General features: G+C 42.2%; 1 protein-coding gene across 1 annotated transcript in view; it reads right to left on the minus strand.

Moving 5' to 3' along the window:
* SCRN3 (secernin 3) overlaps positions 1 to 15,286 on the minus strand; it is a 150,415-nt gene that overhangs the window by 65,502 nt on the left and 69,627 nt on the right. The window contains exons 3-4 of the mRNA XM_078681544.1: positions 13,570 to 13,751; positions 12,052 to 12,251 (exon numbers count right to left, since the gene is read on the minus strand). Of these exons, the coding sequence (XP_078537670.1) occupies positions 12,052 to 12,251; positions 13,570 to 13,751 (382 nt within the window). The remainder of the gene's footprint in view (positions 1 to 12,051; positions 12,252 to 13,569; positions 13,752 to 15,286) is intronic.

The following is a 15,286-nucleotide window of genomic DNA, read 5'->3' on the forward strand; positions in this document are numbered from 1 at the left end:
ACCCATTGGTCGGAACTATATGAACTCGTGCACTTCATTGGTCGCACGGAAAATAAAAGACGCATTTAGATTGGGAGTGACTTGTAAACAAAGCCGCTCGCAGAAGTCGTATGTGGCACACGTATACTCCGGAGACTAGACCTGATCCAAGATACCTAGGGTTTGGAAAAGATAAGTGGAAGACTAATAGATACGACATTATGTACGGAAATAAGAGAAAATTGTCCCTTGTAAATAAAGTAAAGAATTTTTTCAAAAAGGACAAGCCGATTAAAACTAGAGAAGGTGTTGTAATTCCGCCACCAAATACTCCTGCATCTTTCATGATGTTCGATAAAGGGTACAACACATGTGTATGGTTGGAAAATTGGGCGGAATACACAAAAGATGACGGAGTATTGGCTTTTCCGTTAGACGGAACATTTAACAGCAGGATTCTATTTAATCTGAGAACCCGAATGAATGATTTACATCCCAGACCTAGATTAACGCAGTACGAAGCACTAGAGGAATGGGAAATCGAGGCTTTCGAAAGGGATAAGCCACGGATGGATAAAGGGTTAACTAAATTTTATCCAAAGTTGAAGGAGGAAGCCCGAGCCAAAAAGATGAAACAGTGGAGACAGAATATGATTGTAGAAGGGCTGTTTCCAATGATGCCAGCATGTGGCCCTCCTACAGGGGAGAAGAAAACAGAAAAATGTAAACATTGGGTGCCCATTGGAGAGTCGGATGATGAATTGTTAGATGACATATTTACAAGAAGCCCACCTCCTTATAATGGAGAACGTAGACCTTCTAGTGAAGGGGACATTTTCCGAAGACCTCCTCCCCCGGAGGAGGCCAGATCTACCAGTGCAGGAGGGGGATGCTTCATACCTCCCTACCCCGAAAGTCTAGGTCCTGTAGAGAAGAGGGATATTTATCCAAAGATACCTGTTAGTGGGGAGGCAAGATACTCCCGTGAAAAAGACTTTTGCTCTCGACCCCCTTACGGAGGTGAAGCGGGACCCTCAGGTTCAGGAATGCCGTTCCTACACCCTCATTATGAGGAGGAACCAAGATCCCTAGGCACAGGAAGTTTGTTCCCAAGACCTAATTATGGCGAAGGACCAAGTGAAACACATCCCACTGCCCCGAGTTATGCTCCCACTCTGACCCCGCAGGTGTTACATGACAAAACCTTAGAGAGAATATTGGAAGAAAAGAAGCGGGAGGTTCTAGCAAAACAGAGAGCTGAGATCATTCAGAAAATCTCCCAGTTAAATACCAGTCCTGAAGCCTTGACAATCCCAGTAACTATCGGACCGGTGGTTCCGTTGTATGGGGACCGTCAAGGGAGTCCGAAAACTCCAGTCATTACTCCCGTCATAGCACAGCCAAGACCAGAGCCCTTAATTGTAGATGAACAGACAAGTGAGGGCGAATCTGAAATCTCACTATTGGATCTGCCCATTAGAAATACAGGGAGAAGGATGCAGAAAAGACATAATCCTTTCAACACGAGGGAGATTCAAATGGAATCAACTTCGGGTACTAAAAGTGTCACGTTGGTGACTCCTGAGGAAATCGAAAGATGGAGTCAAGAATTAGAGAAACAAACTCCACAGACGAAACATTTAGATCTCTACAAATTGAGAGTAGAAATAGAAGAACTAATGGCAGGAAATGTAGGATTAGACAGATTAAATACCTACTCTGAAGAAGAGCTGCTGTTTATTTGCAAAAGTCTTACCCGAAATGCCCGAGTACTCCATGAAAAATTGACAGACACGGCTGCTAGCATGGGAATAGATATTTCAAAATCGAAACCTTTGCAGAAACCCTACAGAGCAGACTTTTCAGACAAAGATTTAGAAAACCTGAATGTGTCAGGAAAGAAAGTACAGGTCAAAGAACTATTGACAGTATTGCAGAAATGGGTAGATGTAGAGAGATGGAAAGCCAGATGGGCTAGGAAAAAAGATGAGGCCAGGTCTAAGCAGGCAACTCCCGAATTTGTTCTAAAGGAAGCTGACAAACCAGAACAGTTATGCCCTATGCGCGAAGTGCCAGGTGGAAAATATGTACACGTTCCATGGTCCAGACAGGATATTGTGTCCTTTACTAATGATTTCCCAAAATTACGAGAGAAGCCCGTGGATTGGTACAGGCAGGTAGAAAGGTTTGTAAAAGTACAGAAATGCCCGTGGAAGGACCTGGATGGGTTCTTCGACATAGTGGTCCCTGTAGATCTGTGGACCGAGTGTAAAATCGCCATAGCTTGGCCTAGTGAGGAATACCCGAGAGATTCTAAAACAGGAGAACCCTCTAAAGAAGTGATGAGAAAATATGATCAGGTAATTCAGCATCTGAAGCTAAAAGTGCCCGCAAAGGAAACTGATTGGACCAAAATAGATAGAACAACGCAGAAAAGGGACGAGACTGTGCACTCCTTTTATGAAAGGTTGTTGCAGGTATTTAAGACCTACAGTGGTATAGATAACATCGAGATGAAGGACATGACCCACTTCATTTACAGGTTTGTAAACGGTTTAAGACCCGAAATTTGTCAGTGGATAAAAGATAACAAAATTTGTTGGCAATCCAAAAAGATGGATGAGGTCCTACGGTACGCAAAGTACTGTGAGGATGAGATGGCAGAAAAGAAAAAGGCTTTAAAGGAGAAAGTGATGTGGGCACAAGTAAAGCTCGCAGAACAACAAGAAAAGCAATTAAGTAAGATAAATAAATAAAACTCAGAACCAAGGCCCTGGAGGTGGGGGTGGAGGAAAACCCAGAGCTAAGATGAGCAGAGAGGAAGCGAAAAAGAAATTTCCCTGCCACCAGTGCGGAGAAATTGGACATTGGAGAGACGAGTGTCCCTATTTACAGTCTGATAATGCCCAAACCCCTGATTTAAATCCACAGACGCAGAATGAAAAGCCAAGAAAGACCCAGCAGCAGGTAAAAACAATTCAAGTACCCCGAGCACCAAAGCCAACTTATAAGGGTAAATCACCGCAGGGTGACGACATAGAGATCTGGGGAGGCAATGAGAATACAAATACAGCAACTTCGCAGTATCTACTGAATGACACTTTCTTCTGTGACGACCAGTACTGACAGGGCCTGAGAGGGGAGGACGAGGAGTGTGTACTTGGCGCCTCCTTGCCGGTAGACCAGTCAGGGCCATACATTGAAGGTTAGGTCGACGGAAATGATGTCACCTTTCTATTGGACACTGGTGCTACCCGTTCTACTGTGAGAACAGTGGACGTTCCAAACCTACCCCTCTTGGGAGAAGCAATCCAGGTAGTAGGGGTATCTAATCAATTGATTAGTACCCCCGTTACAGAACCCATGGAAATTTCAATAGGGAACTTTAAAGAAATGCACAGATTTGTCGTCTGTGATACTAGTCCAGTGAACTTACTGGGACGTGATTTGTTGTGCAAAATGAACTGTACCATCTTTTGCACACCAAAAGGCGTCGAAATTCAAACCCCAGACGAGGATGGAATTTACAAGTTAATGTTAATCAGACCTGACTCAGAAATCAAACGAATGACTATACAGGACTTACCTGAAGAACTCCAAAAGACAGTGAAACCAGAAGTATGGGACTTTACAGGAATGCATGTAGGACTAATGAAAAACGTAGACCCCATACAAATAGCAATGAAAGAAAGCGCAGGGTACCCCAATACCAAGCCCTACCGAATGAGTGCCGAAGTAAGAGCAGGAGTTGCCGTCGAAATACAGAAGTTACTAGAAGCAAACATCATACAGGAAGTAATGAGCAGCCCCTGTAACTCACCCATTATGGGCATCAAAAAGCCTAATGGCAAGTACAGAGTAGTGCAGGACCTGAGAAAGGTAAACAAGATAGTGGTTCCTTGTTGCCCTATTGTTCCGAACCCAGCAGTGATTCTGTATCAGATTCCCTGGGATGCTGAGTGGTTCACAGTGATAGACCTATGTCACGCATTCTTTTCGATTCCATTGCATCCAGACAGCAAATTTCTTTTCTCATTTGCTTTCAACAGTCACGTGTATGTCTGGAATAGGGTCCCCCAGGGGTACACAGAAAGCCCCTCTATCTTTAATCAGATCTTGAAAAAATGCCTTGAATCTTTAGTCTTACCTGGAAAATCTGTTTTGGTGCAGTACATAGACGACCTATTGGTGGCGTCCAAAAGTCATAGGGCCTGCGTGATTGACACCATTGCCCTACTGAATCACCTGAGTGAAAAGGGACATAAAGTGGCCCCTGAGAAATTGCAGTTCTGTTCAAAATCAGTGAAATATCTGGGACACCAGACAGAAAAAGGCGTCAGAAAAGTCACCTCAGAGAGAGTCAGAATAATTCAAAATATGCAGTTACCCCGTACTAAGAAAGAAATCAGAATGTTCCTTGGAGTTGTAGGATACTGCAGGCAATGGATTGTGGTATTCGCAGTCCTGGCAAAGCCTTTGATAAAAATGACAAAGAAAGAGGCTCAGGACCCAGTGGAATGGGATGATGAAAGCTTAACAGCATTTACTAAATTACGAGATTGCCTGTGTACAGCACCTGCTCTAGGGATGCCTGACTATTCTAAGGAGTTTGCCCTATTCTGTGACACTCGTGACAATTGTGCATTGTCAGTCCTAACTCAGGAGCATGGATTAACCAGAAGGCCCGTGGCATATTTCTCTGCCACTTTGGATCCAGTGGCTGCTGGATTACCTGGGTGTTTGAAAGCAGTAGCTGCAACCTGCACAAGTTTAGAGCAGAGTGAATCCATTGTCATGGGACATCCTGTAACTGTGTATGTTCCCCATGTAGTTGTGATCCTACTGACCCGAACTAAGACTCAGTATCTCACCCCTAGTTGGCTGACTAAATACGAGAGAATTCTCGTGGGTGCTGCAAATATAGCCATTACTCGGTGTAATGTCTTGAACCCAGCCACTCTACTCCCTGATTCAATGATTCTGGAAGATGGGGGGAGACCAGGAGCATGACTGCATTGATTTGACAGAGTTCAGTACCAAGCCCCGTCCAGACATTAAAGAAACACCCTTGCCTGTACATGATGTGGAATGGTTTGTGGATGGTTCATGCATGAGACACGAACAGGTGGGTCTAAGTGCTGCCTACGCTGTGGTTGCTTTAGACAGAATTACAGACGCATCCTGTTTATTCGGAGTACAGTCTGCACAAGTAGCCGAATTGATTGCCCTGATAAGAGCTTGTAAATTGGGAAAAGACAAAAGAATAACCGTGTATACTGACAGCCAGTACTGTTATGGGGTTGTGCATGACTTTGGCCAATTATGGCTACAAAGGGAATTCCTGACTTCATCAGGTACTCCCATTCGAAATGGGAAAATTATCCAAGACCTTCTAGAGGCAATTCAATTACCAAAGGAATTGGCAGTGGTCAAATGTGTTGCTCATAAAAAGGGCCTTGACCCTGTGTCATTGGGAAATGATTTTGCTGATCGGGTAGCAAAACAATGTGCTATGGATCGCATGTCAATGAATATCAGACTGGGTGGGACTGGAAACAGCTGCCAACTTATGATGTTTGAAGAAGTGCCTACATGGGATGAAGTGAGAGAATGGCAGCATGCTGCGCCACGGGAAGGGAAGGAGAAATGGAAGGAGCAAGGTTGTCGACCGAGACGTGAGGATGGTGTCATTGTGGGCCCAAATGGTATGCCTGTGTTACCCAGACACCTGCTTGCCCCTATGGCCCGATTGATACATGAAGGATCACACATTGGTAGGGATGCCATGGTTCTGGTGTTTCAACAGACTTGGTACAACAAGAAATTCAGGAAGGTAGCAGAGTGCCTTTGTCAGAGGTGCTTGACATGTCAGCAGTTCAACGCTGGCAAGAAGACAGTAGTCGAACTAGGGAAAATTGGGAAGTCAGGGGGTCCCTTTGTGAGAATACAGATTGACTTCATCACCATGCCTCGTTGTGAGGGAAAAAGATATGTCCTTGTAGTTGTCTGCCTATTTTCAAAATGGGTGGAAGCTTACCCTGCCACACAGAATGATGCCATAACAGTAGCCAAACTGTTACTAAAAGAGTTGATACCTAGGTTCGGGGTTCCAGTCTTTATTGAATCAGATAGAGGCGGACATTTTCAGAATGAAATATTGGCTCAACTCTGCAAAGCATTTGGGATCACACAAAAGCTGCACTGTGCACATCGTCCAGAGGCTTCTGGAGTGGTAGAGCAAATCAATGGCACCATAAAGAATAGATTGGCAAAGATGTGTGACTCTACTGGCATAAACTGGGTAAATGCCTTACCTCTTGTTCTGATGGGACTCAGGAGCCTTCCAGATCGGAAAACAGGCCTGAGCCCCCATGAGAGATTGATGGGAAGAGTGATGAGACAAGCATGGGTACCAGGATACAAACTGTTAAGCATTTCTGATGATTTGGTACTTGAATACTGCAAGCAACTGGGTGACCAAGTGCGTTCTATCTCTCGCCAGATTGGGGCAGACGCCGTCGCCAACCCGACAACCCCAGTTCACAAATTGGTTCCGGGTGACTGGGTTAAAATAAAGAAACACACTCGTTCGAGTTGCCTTGAACCAAGGTGGGGAAAAAAGCACCAAGTAATCCTGGTAACCACGACAGCGGTGAAGTGTGCAGGCGTTCCCCAGTGGATCCATGCCAGCCATACCCAGAAGGTGATACCAGACGAGGAGCCTGGAGCTGAAGGTTGTCCAGCTGAGGGGTCTGCAGACGTTGGTCCTGAAGTAGCTGATGACGAACAGCCGAGCACCAGTCCAGTTGAGGGTCCTGTAGATGTTGGTCCGGAAGTAGCTGATGACGAGCAGCCGAGCACCAGCCAAGATGATTGGATGCCTATAATCGATCTCATTGAAGACCCAATCAGAACAAGAGAGCGAATCTACGAAGATAGAGAGTGGAATAGAGAGGTTGAGTCAGGCACAGGCGAAGACCCTCAGATCATTGAGATTCACATCAAGTCTGAGGACGAAGAAGAAGGTCAGACAGGGACAGATCAGGTGATTGACACACCTCCACTAACTCCTGAAATCGAAAAGGGACAGACTAGAACTAGTGTAAAAGTTCGAGCAGAAGAAAATCAAGGGATCGAAGTGCTTGAACAGGATCAGTTAGAATTAGAAGAACGTGTTCAGGACGCAGAAACAGAGACATTCAAAAGCAAAAACCAAATTTCACCTGAACCAGGCCAGCTTAGTAACCAGGCAGAAGAAATAGATACAAGACCTGGGACTAGTCAGACAGGAAGGGAAGAAGCAGAAACCGAAGTGCCACAAACAAGTGAAAACAAAAGAGCATTAGAAGAAAGCCAGATCACAGTGCCAGCTAAAAGACTAAAGAAAAAGAAACACATTGAGCCAAGATATATTAAGAGACTGAGACTGAGAATAAAAACAGTACAAGAGAAACTTGCAGGCAAAAGGAGAAGTCCACGGATTGCAGAACAGCCTGGGGATAGCTCCAAAAGAAGAAGTGATCGAATAAAAAGACTGAATGAAAAATATCAGGATCCTGAATGGACATATTTAATTTTGGAAAATTTTGAGGAGCTTGATATAACTGACGAAAGCGACGAAGATCAGGTTACTGATTTGTCTGCCGAAGAAGAAGAGCTCACCTGAAATTGCACAGAGTAAGCTACCTGTGTAAAGTTACAAAGAGGGGTTGAAAACTTCTTCTGAGCCAAAATGTCTGATTCAAGAATGAATGGAAGGCCTAGTTGTAGTTGTTGCAAAACATGCTGCAAAGTATGTATATGTAGTATAGTTATAGTTATATTAGTTTGGATAGGACTAAAAGTTTTCATTCCCTTTATGGTAAGCAAAAATACTAATATCGACCCTACACAGACTACTGACACAGACGAACTGACAACACGAAGTGTAGAAAGACATGAGAAGGCGCTCAGACAAACAAAACGAGACTTAGAAGCATCAGATGAGGAAGGACTACATTACCATGGAGTAAAAAATCAGACTCATTTAAATGTTTTCGCAAACCTGTTAGTACACTATGTAGAGACTATGGAGATAGAGGATTGCTATGTCTGCATGAAGCTACCTACTTCTGTAGCTGAAGGCATGACTTACCATCACTTGCCCCTGACATATGGAATTTCCTGTAGTATTTTAGCAAGCTTGTTTTACAAAAGAGGACCATTACAGTACTATTACTCTAACACTGACGTGATCTTTTCTGAACTTCCTATAAGTGGAAACCTGAACCCTGTACATACTAAAAGTGACGTTACACGTTATATGGGAGAATACTTTCTGACTATAGGTACCATAGACCTAAATGACGCACACAGGGACAACTTGACCTGTTCATTACATGAACAAGAGAAAATATTTTTAAACATGGCAGAGAAAAGAAGGGAGAGTTTCCAAAGAAAGGCAAATGACAAAAGACAGAAAACTCCTAAATGGGCTGAAAACATGGAAAGCACCTCAAATGGCGGAGCAGGGCCTGCTTTGTTGCTGGATTTCGAGGAAAAAGGGAAACTCTGTCTTCACCGCGAGAAGACTAGTTATTATAATAACATTTTCATTGGTTCCAGTCAATGTGAGCACAATTACAAGGTAATTGGAGGTTGGGGTTTCAAAAATGGGTCAGAACCTGTGTTTCCAGGAATTTATTATATATGTGGAAACAAGGCTTATTTCAAATTGCCGGATCACTGGTATGGAAGCTGCTACTTTGGCATTGTTTTCCCGAAAATATACCATGTGAATGAAATTACTGGAAGCAGTGAAAACACTAATGGCTTAGTGCGTAGCAAAAGAGAAAGCGTAGGTGAAATAATGGGTAGTATTTTTAGTGCACTGATACCTGGAGTGGGAGTGGTTCTGAACACTCACAGAATTTGCAAATTATCCACAATAGTGGATGTGTTGTCTACTGACACGGCTCATGGATTTCTGTTGGTCAATACCGAAATGGTTGCGATCAGATCAATGGTTTTGCAGAACAGACTTGCTCTTGACACTTTATTAGCAAAAGAGGGCGGAGTCTGCCGGATGTTGAAGGCGCAACATTGTTGCACTTACATTCCGGACAAAAGTGTACAACTCAAAAGATATGTGAAAAATATTACTAATTTGGAAAAAAGAACTCAAACCACTCGAGGTTGACAGTGCCTGGAAGAGACTGGTTGATGGTCTCTCCAATGTAGGTCATTGGTTTGCTAGCTTAGGTAGAAGCTTACTGTTTAAGGTACTGATGCCAATTGGAGTGATAGGTTTTATCCTATTTCTCATATTCGTCTGTTGCAAATGTCGCAAACACACAAAAGGGTATCAAGTGAATGCAAGAGGAGTGAAACGGAGTGCGGATGAACTTGAATTAGAAGAAATGAATAATCAGATTTACAAAAGGGTGAAAAATTCTCACCCCACCAAAAACGAGAAAGAGAAACTGAATAGGCTGTTGGAAGAAATAGAGTTGTACAAAGTGTGAAAGGAAAAGTTGGCATCTGGTTCCATTATTTTGTGATGATAGTAAATATCATCAAAGAGGGGATTGATAGAGCAAGATTTCGCATCGCGACTTGCTCGATTCATGAACCTCGAATCTGTTGTAACCTTATAACAATTGTACGTTTTACTAATCTCTTTTATTTTGGGTATACGTGTGTAGTAGCGAAGCTTGCCTATGTGTTTTACTAATACAAATAACCCGTGTCCATAATATGGCCGACGCTTTTAAATTTGCTTCTGCGCATGCGTTAGTCACACTCGCGGGACTTTACGTAGATGTAGTTTGAGAGGGAAAGGGTGCGCATGCGTAATAGCCATAAAATGGCTGCTCAAAGTAATCATGTGGTGAGGCTCGTGCTGTTGCTCTCGTGTCGTTATATATTGCACTAATATCTAATTGCATAGTATATTTTTATAAATGATAAACATGAAGTACGAAATCATGATATGTAATACATTCATTTATTTCTATGTGTTAATTTGTTTTCGCTTACTTTTCATGTATCACGGGAAATGGGGGTCCGAATGGGTCGTGAGCCATCTTGAAGGTCCCTTCCACGCATGCTCGTGATGCGAGGCAAGAAACAACCTTGGGCAGTGGAACTCAGCCAGCTGGCAGCCACAGTCAAGATGCTCATGTGAACGCCACCTCTGACCCAGCAAGATGGAGTTTGAATGTTCTTAAACTGTTACAATGAAATTTTTCCTAGTGTATTCTGCATATTCTCTCATGGGAACCCCAATCTCGCTAGGCGGTACCCAAAAATGTAAATAGGGACTTGCAGAAGTCTGTTCTGATTGGTGTGTTAACCAAATCCTACCTTAGGACCAATCGAAATTGGGGATTCTGACACTTTGCAACATTTGGGGGGGTGGTACACTGTCCCAAAACAGTATATCTAGCCTAGGTTCACCTAGGGAATTTGTCCGACTTGTCCGAATAGCTGACCTGTCACTGACCCAACGCACTCAATAGGTGACTGAAGATACAGAGCGCTGCGGAGCACTCTGTCCGAATTTGACCATAGACTAAGGTTTTACTAAACCTTAAGTGCTGGCGGAGCACTTTTGCTGGGAATTCGCTGACCCAATCGGGGTCCTGACTGATAGCTGCAGAGAGGGTGGAGCGCAGGCGTTGCTTCCAAACTGCGGGTGCTGGTCGTGTCCTGGTGGTCCTGTCCTGATCCTAATCTGGGTTTCCTGTCCTGGGGTGTCCATTCTGCACCTGCTGTCCCGTTGATGTCTGTCCTTCCTGGGGGTATTTCCTGCCCTTAACTGACCCGTGGCCAGGGTTGGTTTTCACACCAGTCTAGGTAAATATCTTGCTGAAAACTCTGAAACTGCACCTTTCTATTTTCTGTCTTTGCTTCAATAAAGACATACCTTTGCATATGATAATTTTCCATGCTTTCCGCAACCATTGCATATCCTAAAGTCATTTTGCATTTAATATCATAGCGTGTTCCTATGTTACCCTACCTTTTTAGAAATCATTTCTCCATTGTTTTTTCCAATTTGCTGATGTGGTCTATAATTTTCTCGTATAAATCTGACTAAAGTAGTTCCCAGATGCATAGTGCGTTTCTCTTTTCTCGCTCTTCCTATAGATGTATAGGATCTCTGAATTTTCCTTAGTATAAGCACTTCTCCAATAGTATAACCCTAGTACGTGCATGAGTTTATGAATGTCCATTCTTAGATCTCACTTCTGAATTTACATAGTATATCCCTGTTTTCCACTTCCCACATTTGCATTTATAAATGGTTGCTTTAGCATTTTTCATATATGGATATGTTATTTTTGTCATCTTAGTTATTGATTGTCTGCTCGCAATAAATTGTCTGCTCACTGAATTTGAACTTTAGATAAAGGTCTTAAAACTTCCCAGTTGTTCGTGGTCATTTCATGAAAATAAAAGTACAATAAGTTGGGTTTTGTATTTTGCTGCCTTTCCTTTTACAGCTAGCTCCCTGACCCATCGTGGTCATAGGTACCCGTAACGGTGGATGGTAAGTCGGGTACACTGGAAATAATCGAAAGGGACTCAATGATTATTGGTAGTAGATTGTAAGGTCATCTGATCAATGTATATATGGTGAATTGGAGTATATGGGCCCGAAGCCAGAGTGGCGAAATTATTGGTCGGGTGACCTGCGATCTCTATCAGAACCACGCTTGTCATGTACATAGGCGCCTTAGTGATGTTAAATCACTATATCTCATCCCTTTGCAGCTTCTAGTCTACTTATTGAGGACAGCATTTAATTCAATGTTAGAAATACATTTTAAATCAATTTACGTCTGCTAAAAGAAGTCGGGAACTGTATATTGTTACATATTTGTAACTGATTACATCATTTGTTTTGGAGGCTGCCCCGTATATACAGTTCAAAATATCAGTCTCCACATAGTTAGGACAGTAAGAGAAGGACAAACATAAATCTAACACGAGGTTTATGAAAAATGTAGTCATGTTGCAATATCTCAGAATATGTTTGTACTTCATGTCATAAGCAGACAACCTGTGGAACTTAAACATGATAATTACCCTCTACTTTCTCTGCTGCCCAGTATTTTCCTGCTGTCTCCAGGATCCAAGCCTCCTTTCTGTCGGCAATGAGAAAACTGTTGTGATAAGTGAACGAGCCCCGATCTTCCATACAGTTTCCACCTTGGCCGTATCTTTCTAGCAAATCAACAATTACATCCAGAGCCTTTTCAGCCGTGTTTGCTCTTTCAAGCCCCAGCCTACAACACAGAATGATAGATTATTGTGTATCAAGCCCTTCAATAAGAAGCAATTCCTACTACCCATATTTGCCATATACTATGGACACAGATCCCAATTTGTTCGCTCTGATAAACCCTGAAAAGCTCAATGAATTAAAGTGGTATAGGGAGACAAAACCTCACCATAGAGATGTGCCTAGAGGCAGCTTAGAAAAGGATGGCTACATAAAACCATAATATATTAAAAAGGGTTAAATTAGGAGAGAAGTTAAAATGCTCCTTTGTTTATTACTTTTCAAACTAAAACCAAAGGCATTAGGGGCACAGAATTGATATTGACTAGTACATAGGACAAATGTATGTGTTAATAGTGAGCTAAGAACCATGCATGACACATCATCTTTAGTTGAAAAGTAATATATTTAATCTATCCAATTTTTATTCGAATTTCACATTTCAAACACAGCAGGGTTTCTGGTAAAATGCAGCATAATGCAAATTTAAAAAATGATAAAAACAACATTGTGGCCAAAACAGTTATTGGGAAATTAACAAACCATGACATTTTATAACTTTTGTTTGTCATTTAAAACTAAGTGCTATACTTTCAATGATCATGTAGAGAGCAGAAGGGATATGCCTGAAATGCGCCACTGATCCGAATAGAGGTCAACAGAAGGAGGAAAACAAAGCGGAAAGCAGACGGGTGCGGTGAATGGGCCTAGGAACAAGAGGAAGGTGGGGCAAGAAGGAAACACAGTACAGTGGGTATCTTCCTCGACACTGAGGGTAGGAAAACAAAAAAGAACAAATTGGTGCACAGAAATCAGTAGTGAGATGGCAAAGGAAAATTAATGAACTAGAGGGGGCAACTGCGTAGAAGTCTGAAATATTGTTCGAAGAGCTTCATGCACTGCTCAAGGGGAGCAAAGAGTAATTCATATAGAACCCCAAATGACCAGTCATCCAAATATCACAATTCCATCCCAAATGAATGTTGTACGGTTGACAGATGATCATTTTTGCAGCTTGTTAGGTGGGGAAGAGCTGTGAATTTATTCTGGAAAAACGAGACAATATAACTGAGTCATTCATTTAAGCTCTATGTGTACAGTGAACTATCCATCACTTTTCACTACTCCAGTATGGCAAAATGAAAAGACTGCAAATAGTTGTCCGGAAACAAATAATAGCCTCCAAAGGGGTCTTGAGCAATACAAATATCTGAATACATGGTGAGGCAGAGTCAGATTTCTGAAGCATGACAAAAGACATGAAATAAAATGTCTATGAGTAAAGTTCAACACAATATACAAGTCAAAATACAAATGACAACCTGAGAAGGTCCATGCCTAGCAGAGCCTCTTCATCGCTGACCTCTTCCCGCCCCCAAACTGCTTCATTTCCGATACAAACTCCATGCTCGTTAGCTCCCATTTCTGCACCCCACAACCAGGATGGTCGGCTTAGGATGACTGCGTAGGTGCTCTCCGCTTGCTCAATTTCAATGTAGGTGCACTGAAAGAAAAAGCACAATTCTTCTTAAAATACCAGTTTCCACATGTTCTATTGAATGAAAAGCTTGAAGAAAATATTAACAAAAAATATTCAACAGTGGCCAAACGTGACATCGCCACTGCATGGGCCCAACCTAAGCCCCTGAGTGTCTCCAAATAGCGCCGGGTGTGGATTGGTGTGCCATGCAGGAAAAGCCCTTGTATGAGGTGCTGTGATGTCCCGCTAAATATCGCAGGGTGTGAGGTAAATGGACCAATCAATTGAATTGATTTAAAGAGTAACCTACTGATGTATGCAATTGTTAATTTACATGACGTAGGCGATGAACAAGATCATTGTCGATACTCCTTAAACCCCAATGTATCATGCGATGGTGTGCATATCCAATCTAAATGTGTCAAGCTGCTATTTGTTTGTTTAATGCAAAAATCAATAAAATTGTTTATTTAAAAAAAAATATGTATATATCCAAATTGTAGATTTTTTTTTTTTTTTACAGTATATACACACTATTTTAATCACATTTAAAGTTAGGCTACTATGTGTTTCCCAGACCTCGAACCAAAGAAAAGATGCAAAAGGTATTTGTTAAGGAACGCATTAATACACGGTTTACACATGCTGCCTCAGTTGCCTTGGTGAAAGTCACTGCTCATTTTATTAAAGAAACAAGAAAGAACCCTGGAAGTCTTTAAATGGGCCAATTATTCTTTCTCCATATACACAGTTTTTGTATGGATTCCAGATCCACGAGGTGCATGGTGGAATGATTTGATTTATAGTTCGCTTGAAATTAAAGCAATTGAACCCTGCAATGGCAGAGGTGAAATACGTCAGAACGTAACACACTGTGCTAAAATGTTCCTGGAACCTCCATTCACCTTTTCATTAACAGCCACGAGCACCACAGCAACCCCCCAAAAAGTACCAGACTTAAAAAATAAAAAGAAAGAACGAAATTACAAGGACAAACACTCCTTTAACACCTAAGAGCAGGAACTATCCCATAGGGGTTGCAGGTTAATAACTGACCCATTTATTTTACAGAAGACCCAGGCACCAAAACGGATTTCATTTACATATAAATAAAATAAAGCAGAGATTGGATGATGCTACCTATTGAAACCACAGTAGGATTCAGTAGAAAAGAACTTGAAATCGATGAAAAGCAGGACAGCGTTAGCAATAACAAAGCCATTCAAGACAACAAAGAGCTCTTTAAAAGGGCAGATTCAAGATTTCAAACGGCAACAAAGAATGAAAAAAGCAAAAAATTGGAAATAAATCTAATTTAAAACTTGTAGTCTACCTGTATTTGAAATCTGGATTGGCCACCACCAGACAACAAAAATAGCAAGCACTTCATACAACAAGAACGGCCTAAGAATATATTTATCACCTTCTAAACAATACAGAAGATAAGGATCCCAGCACCCTTTTTAAGAAGAAGCTTGTACCGCGGCAGTTACAAGGAGGAACAGGACAAGGGGGAAATAAGATCACAGTGGAAGAGTACCAACAGATAACCCCATCCT

This window comes from Lissotriton helveticus, chromosome 3_1, assembly GCF_964261635.1.
Source record: "Lissotriton helveticus chromosome 3_1, aLisHel1.1, whole genome shotgun sequence".
Lineage (NCBI taxonomy): Eukaryota > Metazoa > Chordata > Amphibia > Caudata > Salamandridae > Lissotriton > Lissotriton helveticus.